General features: G+C 43.0%; 2 protein-coding genes across 5 annotated transcripts; one reads left to right on the top strand and one right to left on the bottom strand.

The window, feature by feature from the left end:
• The first annotated feature begins 227 nt into the window (after positions 1–227).
• On the top strand, positions 228–4,619 carry ankra2 (ankyrin repeat, family A (RFXANK-like), 2). Its single transcript, XM_024397283.2, is given in 9 exon segments — positions 228–510; positions 1,089–1,191; positions 1,193–1,245; positions 1,443–1,508; positions 1,707–1,804; positions 2,010–2,135; positions 2,308–2,372; positions 2,523–2,605; positions 3,961–4,619. Coding segments are annotated over 9 exon segments (933 nt in total). The 3' UTR covers positions 4,017–4,619.
• A 425-nt stretch (positions 4,620–5,044) lies between these two features.
• Positions 5,045–11,512, bottom strand: btf3 (basic transcription factor 3). Of its 4 annotated transcripts, none has more exons than XM_024397278.2 (6): positions 11,371–11,512; positions 10,198–10,266; positions 9,899–10,012; positions 9,484–9,685; positions 9,019–9,075; positions 5,045–5,384 (listed from the first exon to the last, which is right to left on the bottom strand). In XM_024397278.2, exons 2-6 carry the CDS (start codon positions 10,264–10,266, stop codon positions 5,338–5,340), a joined length of 489 nt encoding a protein of 162 aa, XP_024253046.1. In that variant the 5' UTR covers positions 11,371–11,512; the 3' UTR covers positions 5,045–5,337. The 4 variants fall into 4 exon arrangements, with proteins under 4 accessions (XP_024253046.1, XP_024253048.1, XP_024253049.1 ...); XM_024397280.2 differs by having other exon boundaries at positions 11,279–11,429; XM_024397281.2 differs by having other exon boundaries at positions 11,306–11,409.
• Between the last annotated feature and the right edge of the window lie 3,716 nt (positions 11,513–15,228).

Consider the following 15,228-nt stretch of genomic DNA (forward strand, 5'->3'; position numbering starts at 1 on the left):
TCCTTGTCTGTTCTCTTGCAACCACTCTCTCCTGTGGGTTTATGCATATTAGCACTAACCCTCGGCCTACCCAATGCTGATGTTACGTTTTAATTCATTCTAGGCTTTCACTGACTTCTCTCTTATGGCACACTCGATGTGGTAAACAAAGTCTTCGTTAACCAAGACAGTCGCCATCACATCCACCCAGCACTGAGTCGACCCTCTTGACTCTTAACTACTCAGTCATGGACAAAGGTTTGGTACCAGGCAGGACCAGTTCGGTCTCAGAGGAGATGGAGGGGATATGTGTGATGCCAGATATGAGTGGCATCAAGTCGGAGCACCCGGGTGGAAGTGCGGACAACACAGGTGCACAGAACGTGGCCATGGGGATCAAGTTCATTCTGCCCAACCGCTTCGATATGAACGTATGCTCAAGATTCGTCAAGTCACTCAACGAGGAGGACAGCAAAAACATACAGGACCAGGTCAACTCCGATTTGGAGGTGGCTTCTGTTTTATTTAAAGGTACCAACTGTTGACGCACTCATTGGTATTACAATGCAATTCGCATGTTTTACCCTATCCCCCAGTACTCTTATTAAAGGTGCCTACCGTTACCCCCTCAGTCAAGGTCCAAGGAACTTGTGTTATTTTCAGAGGTAGACTGGCAGCACAAAAAAATCCAAATTAAACGTGAATCGACTCTCAATCACGAAACGGTTCTAGAAACAAAGCCTTTACTTCTCATATCACATGCAAATAATTTTCACAAACGCTAAATATAACCGGCTTTCTCACAGTTGCAAGCCGACAGTATTTTCACTGACATGTTTCTGGCGGCCTTCTACCGTTAGCGTTACAATACAGGTGTTCGGGGCACGCTAGATACCGAATTAGAACAGGTGGTTCTTCGGTCTTGCTTGGGGGTCTTAAAACTACCCCGTAGAAGACGCCTTCGTTCAATGACTTAGTTATGTGTAATTTAGTGGAACTGAGAGCCATGATTTTAGGCTAATTTGATCCCAGATAAATCAGGAGGTATTTTGCTGCTCAATTGAACTAAGCTAATGTTTGATGATGCTGCTGCCTCTTTTCCCTTTCAGCCGAGTGTAATATTCAGACGTCACCCTCACCGGGGATACAAGTGCGTCATGTTTATACCCCGTCCACCAACAAACACTTAACTCCCATCAAACAGTCGACAACTCACCAACAAGCACCGTGATAACGAAGTGTCCTCCACTCCTCTTCTGGTCCACTGTAAGTACCTGAGCTCATCTTAAACTAAAGGTGGTTTCTTTGTCCAATGTACACAGACTTCCAATTTAGAGGTCGGAGCTATATGACGGCGTTTATCCTAGATTTGTCACACATCACTTAGCCTCAAACATGACAACACAAACCATACCTGAATCTAACATTGAACGATGGCTGCTTGACCTCTGACGTCTTTCCAGCTCTGTCCATTCACCAGCTAGCAGCACAGGGTGAAATGGTTTTCCTAGCCAGCAGGATTGAACAAGGTGAGGATGTCCTCAAGGTGGAGTTCTATTTGTTTTGTTATATTGATTTGTCGGGCTCCTTAGAACCATGCAGTCACATAATTAACAGTTGGTAAGAACAATATGCACTCAAGAACGTCTATAAAATATGTCTCTCACTGGTTGACTTGAAAGATGTGGAACGTGTTACTGATTGCTTTGGTGTTTGTATGGCTGTAGAGACTGTGATTAACCTGCAGGATGAGGAAGGCTTCACCCCCCTGATGTGGGCTGCAGCACATGGACAGATTGCAGTCGTAGAATTCCTGCTTCAGAATGTAAGCACAATGAAATGTTGAGACGAATAACTCAGCAAATTACTAAATTAATTTGAACAACACGGTACAGAAATATAGTCAGACATTGTTATAAAATGCACATAAAACAGCAAAACGCCACATTGTTGAAATCATGTTTTGACTAAATGGGCCACTTAGACCTATTTTCTCACTTATTGTCTGTCTCCATGTTCTCTTCATTTAGGGAGCGGACCCCAACCTGTTGGCTAAAGGCAGAGAGAGTGCTCTGTCTCTGGCATGCAGTAAGGGATATACAGACATCGTGAAGATGCTCATCGATTGTGGGGTGGACGTCAATGAATATGACTGGGTAGGAAAGTTAGCTGATTCAGGATTTTAAACTGTATTCTTGTGTATGGCTTATGTAGACAAATGGATATGCATCCCCCAAATCAGTGATGTGAATGTGGTGAGCTTACCTTTCTGGAGGCTGCCCAAGGTGTTTGCCCAAATGTGATGCAGTGTTTGTGGGTTGGTTTCAGAACGGCGGGGCTCCCGTGCTCTACGCTGTCCATGGGAACCATGTACCCTGTGTGGAAATCCTCCTGGGATTCAGACATACTGTACTTATACTGTACTTATCAACAGCAGTGGCAGTTATCTGAAACTGACTTAATGTTTGGGTAAATTGTTTAGATGTAGGCTGTATTTGTGTAGACAGGTCTGTCATCTGATGAATTCAAACCTTTCCTGTCACAGAAAGTGGAGCTGACCCCACCATTGAGTCCGACTCTGGCTTCAACGCTATGGATATGGCTGTGGCAATGGGCCATAGGAATGGTATACAAATATGCATTTCATATCAATTATAGGCTATATACTTATCATGAACAGGTTGAAATATCATTAATCCTTTCACGAAAGAGGTATTGTACTCTATGCATACATAAAGCAGAAATATAGCAGTTCATTGTCTTTTGCCAGGTCTACTTTCATAAAGATACATATGGTGCAGACAGAACTCTTAACTACATATTAGAATATTTTGAAAGAAACAAGGGTATTTGGTGAAAGTTCCTTCTAGTCAGTGTATAATAGGCAGGTTTCCATTGACCCAGGTTTGACAAAAGCAATGTCGCAAAAAAAGACGTAATGGAAATGACAGCTATAGGAGAAATATTCTAAAGCGACATGTATTTGTTCGACGGGTGGATTTTGAATGTCACTTTTTAATAAACACAAATCAACTTAAATGCTGATTGCAGAATTAATTTAGATGTTATGTGATGACATCACGTGTACCTACGAAGCTCCACTCAACATTTAATTCTTAAATGCATACTGCTTGCTAAATAAATATGTAACTACTGAAGAAAAAAAACATGTCAAGTGTTGGTTTCATGAGCTGAAATAAGATCCCAGAAATGTTCCATATGCACAAACGGCTTCTCATTTTGCTCACAAATTTGTTTACATCCCTGTTAGTGAGCATTTATTTGCCAAGCTAGTCCATCCACCTGACCGGAGTGGCATATTAAAAAGCTGATTAAACAGCATGATCATTACAGGTGCACATGAGATTTAGAATGTCAATTCTTGCATTCTATTCATGCTGGCTTTCCAGAATGCGAGAATTCCTGTATGCCCTCCCACCACCTGTAGGCAATTTAATGCACAATTTGCCAAAATGGTTAATGGAAACACTCCAACCACTATTTTTATTAGACTAGGTTTTTGCAAGTGTTATTTTTAGGTGTGACATCCAGCTGTTTTTAGTGGCACCAGACCGTTCAATGGAAATGCACCGTATCAGGCAATTGTCGCATCTATTTTCTATGTCAATTTCTCAAACAATTAAAATTGCTGGACAAGTTAGTAAGGTGCTGTCTATGCCAAGGCTAGACATGTCATTTATGGAAACATATCCCAATCAAGCCATGCTCAAACTAACCCAGTAGCTGTTACGATTTCATGACTTGGATATTTGTACTCTGGGAATAAGAGACGTAATGTTTAAAATGGCTGCCTTTTGGAGCTCTGCTCTGTTTGAGGATAGCATTATGTCCTTTTCTTTGTCAGTTCAGGTTAAGCAACCTAGCTTTCCTATTTACCTTTAACCAACTCTACCGGATACTTGCCTTTTTGATTTTGTACAATACTCAAACTTTCATGAAACTTCTCTATTCTCTGATCAGTTCAACAGGTGATGGAGGCCCATCTACTGAAGCTGCTGATGGGGATGCGAGAGTGACCAGAGCCCAGGGAAAAGCCACTAACCTGGGGGACATGAGGAAGGATTGCCTGGGAATGGAAATGCAGTATACAGCAGACTCCATAATGAAGAAAGAAATGTCTGAGGACAATCGTGAAGCACGTCTGAGGCTCGTGTGAAACGTTTAGGAAGCATGTGTGTGAGTATTTAGGCACCCCATGTATCTGTTTTGGGTAGACGTCCTATTGAGTTTTGTAACAAACCATGTAAGAAACTAGTGCATAAACCCAAACGTCTGCACAAATCATGCATTAATAATGGGGGATGTTGAAAGTTGAGTTAATTGCACACGTCATTTGAGAATTCTGCCCCTCATGAAAAGGGTATTGGCATGAAAGTAAAACAGCCTAGTGGGTCAACTGCCGCAACGACTAATAGCATCGTCTATGCTGTTTTGGTGCCCTAGCTCCCACGTAACGGCATTCAGCGAACCTGTGCACATACTGTGTGTGACAGAACAAAGTCTTGCATCTCAATATCTACAGTGCTGCTCGTGGCAACGTCATTTTGCGGGCTACTTTTAACAAGTTGTTGTGAAATTAAGTACATCGAACAATAAATAGGAATAAAATTGGTCCCATGTTACATGAGCTGAAATATTTAAAAAATAAATGTAAAACATTTTCCATAGCCACAAAAAGCTTCTGCTGGGTCCTGCTGTAGGTAGGTTGTAGTTTAATGTATATTTGTGTGTATCTGCCCGACTTCATTGGAAGATATGGTTGAAATGCCATCCTAGGGTACATTAGTGTTGTAGAATGTTCCTTCAGATTTTTGCTGGTGCTGCTTTATTGTAAACCATCTTCACCAAATTCAGTGCACAGATCATGTCCCATTTATCTGTACTATTCATTTATTTTAAAGTAAACGCTGTGCACGTCAGCGCAAGCGTAAATGGCCTTTAAGTCACATTGTTAGCAGTCCAGCGCACTACTCTGTACCATGCCTTAGTTGTCCATGGGGTGCAATTAAAACATTTTTTTTTAAGTAATCAGAGAAAATATAAATTGACAATAGCAAAATGTTTATTCCAGATATGGTTTCAGCCAGACTGCAAAGAAATCAGGTTCAGTAACATGGAAGAAACAGCTGAAGAGAATGAAGAGCAACGAACCTCAGACAACCCGTAAAATCTCTCACTGACTCAAACTGGACACGGACACCACAGTGCACAAAAAAAGCATTTGAGTCAGGTAGCAAGAAAAAAAAAATCAAAATCAAGAAGGAAAAAAAAACACCTAGTGCCCCTATCCAACCCAGTCAAGTCCTGTTGAGATTCCTGAAGGTCTGTTTTTTTTCTTTAGTTTGCCTCATCCTTGGAAGCCTCATCGAAATTCTCCACCAGATCTAAAAACAACACAAGAGCCAACGGTGGGTAAGTGACGTGTCAGTAAGGTTAAACAGGCCTAAATACAAACATACATGCCTCTTTCTACTAATCTCAGACCACTTAAGGAAAAAAGGAGTGTTTATCTGAAACATGATCCCAGGTACAATCCCCCCCCCAAATCAGCTCTCCCTTTACACTCAGAACGAGTCTCGCTCTGCAAGGGGAAGGTACACAGAACTCTAAAAAACAGATGTAAAAATCATGGCACTGAAGATCAAAAAGGCACTGAGGATCTCAAGGAGGGTCCTATTTTTTCAATGAAGACTGAAATCTGTCAAGTCCATATGTCTCAGAGGGGTTGAGGGTTCAAATGGAAACAATTCAGACTGTCTTGGGGGGGTGGACACAAAGGGAAACTAAACTCCAGTAATAACATGATGGCATAGACATGGACTGTCATCGGGATTCAACCATTCCTCACGCTGAACGGGAGTGTAATCGTTTGAGAAAACTTTGGGTTACGGGAAAAGGATAGCCCTGGGAAAAGCTGTGGGTAATTGTAATGGCAACCTCATGTGTTTGGACCCATTTTCTCCAACAAAGAAAAGCAAACTGCTTTCAGAACTCCTAAACAACGAACAACTTTTCAAACACTAAGCCCACCACCCCGACTCCCACCCATCACCAATTACTCTAGTCATTGTTGGATCCCCTGAGCATGACCCCCTTCAATTCCCAAAAGTAAGCAAACCCTGGCAAGGTTTTATTAATTGGAGGGAAAGTAAAAGCCCAGATGTAACTTTTTCTGGAGGCAGACTTCAGAGAAAGTATAACATGTATACTAACTAGACATGTGGGTGATGTTGAGACAAAGGAGCACGTCACTGAGCAAATTCACAAGAGGCCAAGAACCAGATCCATTATTGACGATACCGACACAATCCCTATGGTCAAGTAGAAATAAGCAGGGAGGAAAAATAACCAATAACTAGAGATGTGTCCATCCATGCCAAGAGGGTGGGAGTGGGACAGCGTCAAATGTACTGCCAGAGGCTGGTGTGATTCTCACACGGATGCCTCCATTGCTACACTTCCACCTAAAGTGCTCCACACAGTATGCAACAGATCTGACATTGCTTTGTTTCCGTAGTTCCACGTACTTTTGCGCAGCTGAAATTTTGGGATCGCTCCGTTTGCAGAGACTGAAATCACTGGAGAGCTCTTAAAAGGAATGATTCACCAATTTTGAATGTTTTGTTTTTGTGCATCTGAGTGATGTTCTATCAATTCCCTGGGTCAGTTCATGTTTGAGTTATTGGCATTACAAGCAGGCAGAAATCCAGCCGGTATGACTTAGCACTGCGATAGTTGCTCTCGCTACACTGGAAGGTAATAGGAACATGACTCTTAGATTGCTAAAAGGTCTGTCATTTTTGCAATATTCCTACCTCTGTGTAATTAAACAGAGAATTTTCCTATTTGTCTGCCTCTTCAGTCCAGGGTGCATATCATGATGCAGTTGCCAAAGATATCAGAAAGGCGATAGGAATCAAATGAAGGAGCGTAAATTCAACAAAAAAAGAAACGTCCAGGACCCTGTCTTTCAAAGAATTTGTAAAAATCCAAATAACTTCACAGATCTTCATTGTAAAGGATTTAAACACTGTTTCCCATGCTTGTTCAATGAACATGCAACCTGTGGAACGGTCGTTAAGAAACTAACAGCTTACAGACGGTAGGCAATTATGGTCACTTATGAAAACTTAGGACATCAGGAACGCACAATCCCTCCATCAGTGCTCAGACTGTCCGCAATAGGCTGGACTGAGGGCTTGTAGGCCTGTTGTAAAGGCAGGTCCTCACCGGCAACAACTTCACCTATGGGCACAAACCCACCGTCGCTGGACCAGACAGGACTGGCAAAAAGTGCTCTTCACTGACGAGTTGCGGTTTTGTTTCACCAGGGGTGATTGTTGGATTCACGTTTATTTTCGAAGAAATGAGCGTTACACCGAGGCCTGTACTCTGGAGCGGGATCGATTTGGAGTGTCCGTCATGGTCTGGGGCGGTGTGTCACAGCATTATCGGACTGAGCTGGTTGTCATTGCAGGCAATCTCAACGCTGTGCGTTACAGGGAAGACATCCTCCTCCCTCATGTGGTACCCTTCCTGCAGGCTCATCCTGACACGACCCTCCAGCATGACAATGCTACCAGCCATACTGCTTGTTCTGTGCGTGATTTCCTGCAAGACAGGAATGTCAGTGTTCTGCCATGGCCAGCAAAGAGCCTGGATCTCAATCCCATTTAGCATGTCTGAGACCTGTTGGATCGGGGAGGGTGAGGGCCATTCCCCCCAGAAATGTCCAGGAACTTACAGGTGCCTTGGAGGAAGAGTGGGGTAACATCTGGCACAGTCCACGAGGAGAAGATGCACTGCAGTACTTAATGCAGCTGGTGGCCACACCAGATACTGACTGTTACTTTTAATCTTGACTCCCTTTGTTCAGGGACACATTATTCCATCTCTGTTACTCACATCTGTGGAACTTGTTCAGTTTATGTCTGTTGTTGAATCTTATGTTCATACAAATATTTACACAAGTTTGCTGAAAATAAACGCAGTTGACAGAGGACATAACGCCCCACCAATTGCGTTCACGTTGTCATGCTGCGTCCCGCAGTTGCTAAGCTCATAGTCACGTAATCCCTTCTCAAACGGACTATGTCGAGAAACGTGCCCATTTTCCACGAGTACGCAACTACACAAATCCAGTTACACCATATTACAGATAGCAAGTTAATTCTCACATCTTGGACAAGATTTGTAATGTTGTACTTCTTGATGAAATTGGTGCCGATGTTGGGTTTTTGAGCTAGCGCCTAAAGAGCGCTTGTCCCAGAATCGCTCAGAAAGTACCGCTCGGTCCATTGACGTAGCATGGGCAACGTTTCCCCATCTCCTCAAAAGTATATCTGCTGTTGCGAATGTCCAACTCCACTGAGGCACATCGATCTGCAGGTTGAACATGGTGAGATTGTAGTGATAGTGCAGTTGGTTTAGGCGATTTTACAGCTTAACTAGCTCCTTCACATGCTGATATTGTCTTTGATATTATTGTGTGTAGCTACATTTGCTAGCTAGCTAGCCCATAGAGAGCATTGTATTGTGGATTTTGTAGTCGACCTGAGCTGCAACAGACTTCCACAACGATTTCCCACGTTGCTACCAACCTTATTACAACGCCAAAATGAAACATTTGTTCAAACATATTGTTCTCAGTGTTACTTAACACTGTAAATTAAAGGAATGAGTGGTTTTAGGGGGATTTTTCCTCTAAGACTTAGCCCTCACTAGTGCTTTTTGTTAATGAAGACTTGGGGTGAGCAGAATCAACTACTTTTACATCAAGACAGTTGCTTTGTGAGAAAGTGTTAAAGTTCAGCTAGCCATTTTTTATGTAAATGCCAGCGGAAAAGTACCAGTGGCCTGACTTTGGCCCAAAGTCAGAGCAGGTTTGCCGGAGCCACGGGCTAGTGAGAAACAGGTGCCGGCCCACATGGATGGAAACAGAAGTCTGAGTTAATTCTCAGATTGTGATTGTTTGAGTTTCAACCTCAGCACGTTGGGACTGCTCTTCTTATAACTCACCTGGAACATCATCATCCTCTTCCTCTATGGGGGCAATTGGTGCTTTTCCATCTCCAGCTGTGAGGAAGAAATAAGAAATGTTAAACTACTTGCAGAGCAATGTACAAATGCCTCACGTCTTCAGGAAGATGTATCCAATCATGAAGAATAAGTCAAACAAATGGCATTTCTATTACAATGTCAGTGCCTGCACAGTGCTCAAGATCCATCGAAGAACCTCCAGCCCTACTTCAAATCCCAAACATTCCAATTACAAGTGCAAAAAGGTTCAAATTATTACTGTGTATTTCTGTGTTTCATTTACCAATCCACCTCCTCACACACACTAACACTACAGAAGTCTGTGGCCAAATCAAATGAGGTGAAGACTATTTTGAAATGTCCCCCAGACACATGTACCCTGTTTGGGCAGCACCTCAGCCAGTACCCCCTCACCATCCAGCTACCTCCCCCAGGAACACGTACCCTGTTTGGGTAGAGCCTCAGCCAGTCTCCGGAGGCTTGTCAGGCTGTCTGCTCCCAGCTGGTTGAGGATGCTGGGCAGCATCTCTGTCAGCTGCTTGGTTTCGGCGTGGCCAGTGATTGTGAAGGTGTTGGCTGCCAGGGAGGCCTGCACTTTGGGGTTGTTGAAGTGGATCACTGTCCCCTGGTTCGTAAACATGTTCACCTGCGAGGAATGAGAATGGTTATGCCATGTTACTTGCAGTCGCACTAGACATCTCCATTTCTGAAAACTCACAGACCGCAGCTAGCTAAGTTGTGCCTTGAAAAGAACCCTCTGCTTTCAAAGAGATCAACGCATACATTTAAAAAGCATACATTTAAAAAGAGATGGCTACAGAGAGCGAATGGGTCAGTCTAACCATTGACCAGACCTTACCTCTTCGATACCAGAGATGTTGTTGACGCCTAGTTTCTTTAGGGAGAACTGAAGTTTCTTGTCATCTGCTGTTGCAGTTCTGTGCACGACCTTCTTCTTTCTGCGAGCGGTGCCCTGTATAACAGAAGACAGATTCAAGTGCATGCTCTTTTAACATCAGGTGCAAGATGAACTTTACAATGACATGTTTTTTTTTAACATATTGACTGTTTTAAATAGTGTCCGTGTTACTAGGTGGAAAAACATGATCGGAGCATAATAGGAAGAAATTGGTGTGTGTTAATGGCTTATTTTCTTACCTTGCCGCCAATGCGGACTTGTGCCTGAAGTTTGGCAAGTTTTTCTTGATTCATTATTATTTCTTTCATCTGAAATAGACAGCATTTGGGTTACTGGTATTATATAATTAGGATTATGTGTTTCTGGTTAACTAACGTTACATTTGTAATACCTTTGTAAGCCCCGCCTCACTTAAGCCTGTATTTTTCTTACCGAAATTCTGTTCGACTAACATCGGACTACCGCACCTCTCAGATTCAGAAGGGTTGTGTTAAATGCGTCAGACACATTTCAGTTGAAGGCATTCAGCTGTTCAACTGACTACGTATCCCCCTTTCCCCTTCCTTACACTAGTAACGTTACATGTAGCCTAAATTAATTTGAGCATGAAAATACAAGTTGAAGGCACACCCCCACACGTGAGTGTACTGTTGATGTACAGTAATTTAGCAAAAATTCCCAAAACAGTAAATCAATATTGTGGTTGAGAAGTTTGAAAGGCAACACTACGATATGTCACGTTAGCAACCAAACTGCCTGTTGAGCAGTATCAGCTGGCTAGTTGATCACATCAGCTAGCAAACGTTATAGAACATTTGCCAACGTCGTTAAGACGCAGACCCGCAACCAAAAAAAAGCAGACGCCACGGCTTAAATTAAATGAACTGTAGCTAGCTAACAACGTTAGCTACATGTTGTCTAAGTCTAGCAGACAAACTATCAACCAACTTACCAGTACTTAGTTGGTAAGTTAGTTATGTTTAGATATGAGAGCTAACGTTAGCTAGCTGGATAATAATAGGCACTGATGTAGCTAACTATGCTAATAGGCCATTGTTCCAGTTCTTTGACATCAACAGTTACATGTCGAGAAAATGAAAACACTGCCAGCTAAATATCTACATACATTTGACATGTCGACGATGACCACTGAAAAGTAAAAGCCAGATAAACGATGTATCGGGCTTTTTGCCTCTGGCTAGCTACCAAGTTGCTAAATTCGATTAGCGCCAGCGGTATTGGGCCTGTCATTCAAACCTCACCTCCCAGCTCTAAACTCCATTACCAAGCCCACTTGTGCTCAAACTCCACGATTCTTACCGGTCTGATAACCGAGGATATTTTTACCGTGTGCAGTTGGAGAAGAGCAGAAACAGTGCAGGAAATAATGTATTTTAGAGCTCCTCACTGACCTGCACACTAGCAGCGAGCACACGCGGGGAGCAAGATGGAAGCGAGAGAGGCTGGAGGAAGTGACGTGCGGGCAGACGTGCAACCGCAAAAGTGCCTGGTGGCGTGTATGTGTAAAGACGTGTTAATACCACATTCCTCCTCCCTTATTAAGATTTCAATATAAAATCTTCCCCCCAAAAAACTTTGTTTTAGGATATACAACATAAGAAGATATTCCCTATGCTATTTTATTGCATTAAAATGAACTAATGCTGAAATAACGTTCCTTTAACTGAAACAGCATTCTTTTTAACTTGTTCTGTACTCTACTGAACTAAACAAGTCAGTGTAAACAATAAGCATGACAATAGACATTACATTCCACATGCTCACAAGCATTTTAGTTTACCCTGTTCACAGTTCAAAGTCCTTTAAGCAGCTTTGAAGCTTTGTGACTAACACTAGGGATAGCGTCCATTCTCAACAGAGGAGGAGCCACCAGCTGTTTCTGAGCTGGGCTCAGTATCTGACTCTGAAACTGGGTTCTCCTCTTCTTGAACTGTTTCCTTTGTTACGATCTCTGTCTGTGGAATGTGCACCATAGAAACAAGTGGATAGCTAGAGACCAGCCTGTCCTTTGCCATCACAACTAGTAACTCACTTGTTGTTCCCTCATGTCTGGAAAGAATCTGATCAACATGTCTGCGAACCACTTTACCATCTCCCAACATTATCTTGTTGGAGACAGGACCAGTCACTGAGTCTATGAATCCAGGAATACATTTTGGCCCATGACTGACATTCCTGGTAAGGATAGGGTCCCCCTCTCCAAAACTTTGGCCCTTGGTACGTTTGTCATGGTTCTCTTTCTGTCTGTTTTGCTTGCGTTCAACTTTCCATTTCAGATCTGAATGGACTAGGTCCAGTGTGGAGCGTAGTCTACAACCTAACAACAACTCAGCAGGAGAAAGCATTGTTGTGGATTGAGGTGTTATTCTGTAGCTGAACAGAGCAGGCGACACTTTTGTTGCTATGCTCCCTTCTGCACTTTTTTTCATAATTTCTTTGAATGTCTGTACTGCGCATTCCGCCAGACTATTTGAAGATGGTTGATATGCAGCTGATGTCACATGCACAATACCATTGTTTCTGGAGAATTCTTGTGCTTCAGTGCTCACAAAACAGGTTGTGTTGTCACTCACTCCTTTGGTTACTGAAGCTCTGTCATAGGCAATCTATAATAGTGGTGGATGAAGCAGAACAGGATACACATTCACCCATTTAGAATGCGCATCAATCAAAATCAGAATATTTTCCCCATGAATGGTCCCGCGTAATCTATAGTTGAAGCCAGACATACACTTAGGTTGGAGTCATTAAAACTCGTGTTCAACCACTCCACAAATTTCTTGTTAACAAACTATAGTGTTGGCAAGTCGGTTAGGACATCTACTTTGTGCATGACACAAGTCATTTTTCAAACAATTGTTTAGAGACAGATTATTTCACATATAGTTCACTGTATCACAATTCCAGTTGGTCAGACATTTACATACACGAAGATGACTGTGCCTTTAAACAGCTTGGAAAATTAGAGAAATTGATGGCATAGCTTTAGAAGCTTCTGATGAGTCAAAAAGGTGTTTTTCTACATTTCATTTCACCTTTATTTAACCAGGATGGCTAGTTGAGAACAAGTTCTCATTTGCAACTGCGACCTGGCCAAGATAAAGCATAGCAGTTCGACATATACAACAACACAGAGTTATACATGCAATAAACATAACATACAGTCAATAATACAGTAGGAAAAAAAAGTCTATATACAGTGAGTGCAAATGAGGTAAGATAAGGGAGTTAAGGCAATAAATATGCCGTGGTGGCGAAGTAATTACAATACAGCAATTAAACACTGGAATGGTAGATGTGCAGAAGATGAATGTGCAAGTAGAGATACTGGGGTGCAAAGGAGCAAGATAAATAAATAAATAGAGTATGGGGATGAGGTAGTTGGATGGGCTATTTACAGACTGGCTATGTACAGGTGCAGTGATCTGTGAGCTGCTCTGACAGCTAGTGCTTAAAGCTAGTGAGGGAGATATGAGTCTCCAGCTTCAGTGATTCTTGCAGTTAGTTCCAGTCATTGGCAGCAGAGAATTGGAAGGAGATGTGGTCAAAGGATGAATTGGCTTTGGGGGTGACCAGTGAGATAATACCTGCTGGAGCGCGTGCTATGAGTGGGTGCTGCTATGGTGACCAGTGAGCTGAGGTAAGTAAGGGCATTACCTAGCAGAGACTTGTAGATGACCTGGAGTCAGTGGGTTTGGCAACGAGAGTAAAGCGAGGGCCAGCCAACGAGAGCGTACAGGTCGCAGTGGTGGGTAGTATATGGGGCTTTGGTGACAAAACGGATGGCACTGTGATAGACTGCATCCAATTTCTTGAGTAGAGTGTTGGAGGCTATTTTATTTTGTAAATGACATCGCCAAAGTCGAGGATCGGTAGGATGGTCAGTTTTACAAGGGTATGTTTGGCAGCATGAGTGAAGGATGCTTTGTTGCAAAATAAGAAGCCGATTCTAGATTTAATTTAGGATTGGAGATGCTAAATGTGAGTCTGGAAGGAGAGTTTACAGTCTAACCAGACACCTAGGTATTTGTAGTTATCCACATACTCTAAATCAGAGCCGTCCAGAGTAGTGATGCTGGATGGGCGGGCAGGTGCGGGCAGTGATCAGTTGAAGAGCATGCATTTAGTTTTACTTGCATTTAAGAGCAGTTGGAGGCCACGGAAGGAGAGTTGTATGGTATTGAAGCTCATCTGGAGGTTAATTAACACAGTGTCCAACGAAGGGGCAGAAGTATACAGAATGGTGTCGTCTGCTTAGAGGTGGATCAGAAAATCTCCAGCAGCAAGAGCAACATCATTGATGTATACAGAGAAGAGAGTCGGCCTGAGAATAAAACCCTGTGGCACCCCCATAGAGACTGCCAGAGGTCCTTACAACAGGCCCTCCGATTAGACACACAGAACTCTATCGGAGAAGTAGTTGGTAAACCAGGTGAGGCAATCATTTGAGAACCCAAGGCTGTTGAGTCTGCCAATAAGAATGTGGTGATTGACAGAGTCGAAAGCCTTGGCCAGGTCAATGAATACGGCTGCACAGTAATGTCTCTTATCGATGGCGGTTATGATATATTTTAGGAACTTGAGCGTTGCTAAGGTGCACCCATGACCAGCTCTGAAACCAGATTGCATAGCGGAGATTCGGAATGGTCGGTGATCTGTTTGTTAACTTGGCTTTCGAAGACCTTAGAAAGGCAGGGTAGGATAGATATAGGTCTGTAGCAGTTTTGGTATAGAGTGTCTCCCCCTTTGATGAGTGGGATGACCGCGGCAGCTTTCCAATCTTTGGGAATCTCAGACAATACGAAAGAGAGGTTGAACAGGCTACTGATAGGGGTTGCAACAATTTCGGCAGATAATTTTAGAAAGAGAAGGTCCAGATTATCCAGCCCGGTTGATTTGTAGAGGTCCAGATTTTGACCGCTCTTTCCGAACATCAGCTATCTGGATTTCGGTGAAGGAGAAATCGAGGAGGCTTGGGCGAGATGCTGTGGGTAGTGCAGGGCTGTTGACCGGGGTAGGGGTAGCCAGGTGGAAAGCATGGCCAGCCGTAGAAAAATGCTTATTGCAATTCTCAATTATAGTGGATTATGGTGGTGACAGTGTTTCCTAGCCTCAGTGCAGTGGGCAGCTGGGAGGAGGTGGTCTTACTCTCCATGAACTTTACAGTGTCCCAGAACTTTTTTGAGTTTTGATTTCTGCTTGAAAAAGCTAGCCTTAGCTTTCCTAACTGCCTGTGTATACTGGTTCCT

Source organism: Oncorhynchus tshawytscha, linkage group LG33 (genome assembly GCF_018296145.1).
Source record: "Oncorhynchus tshawytscha isolate Ot180627B linkage group LG33, Otsh_v2.0, whole genome shotgun sequence".
In the NCBI taxonomy this organism is placed as follows: domain Eukaryota; kingdom Metazoa; phylum Chordata; class Actinopteri; order Salmoniformes; family Salmonidae; genus Oncorhynchus; species Oncorhynchus tshawytscha.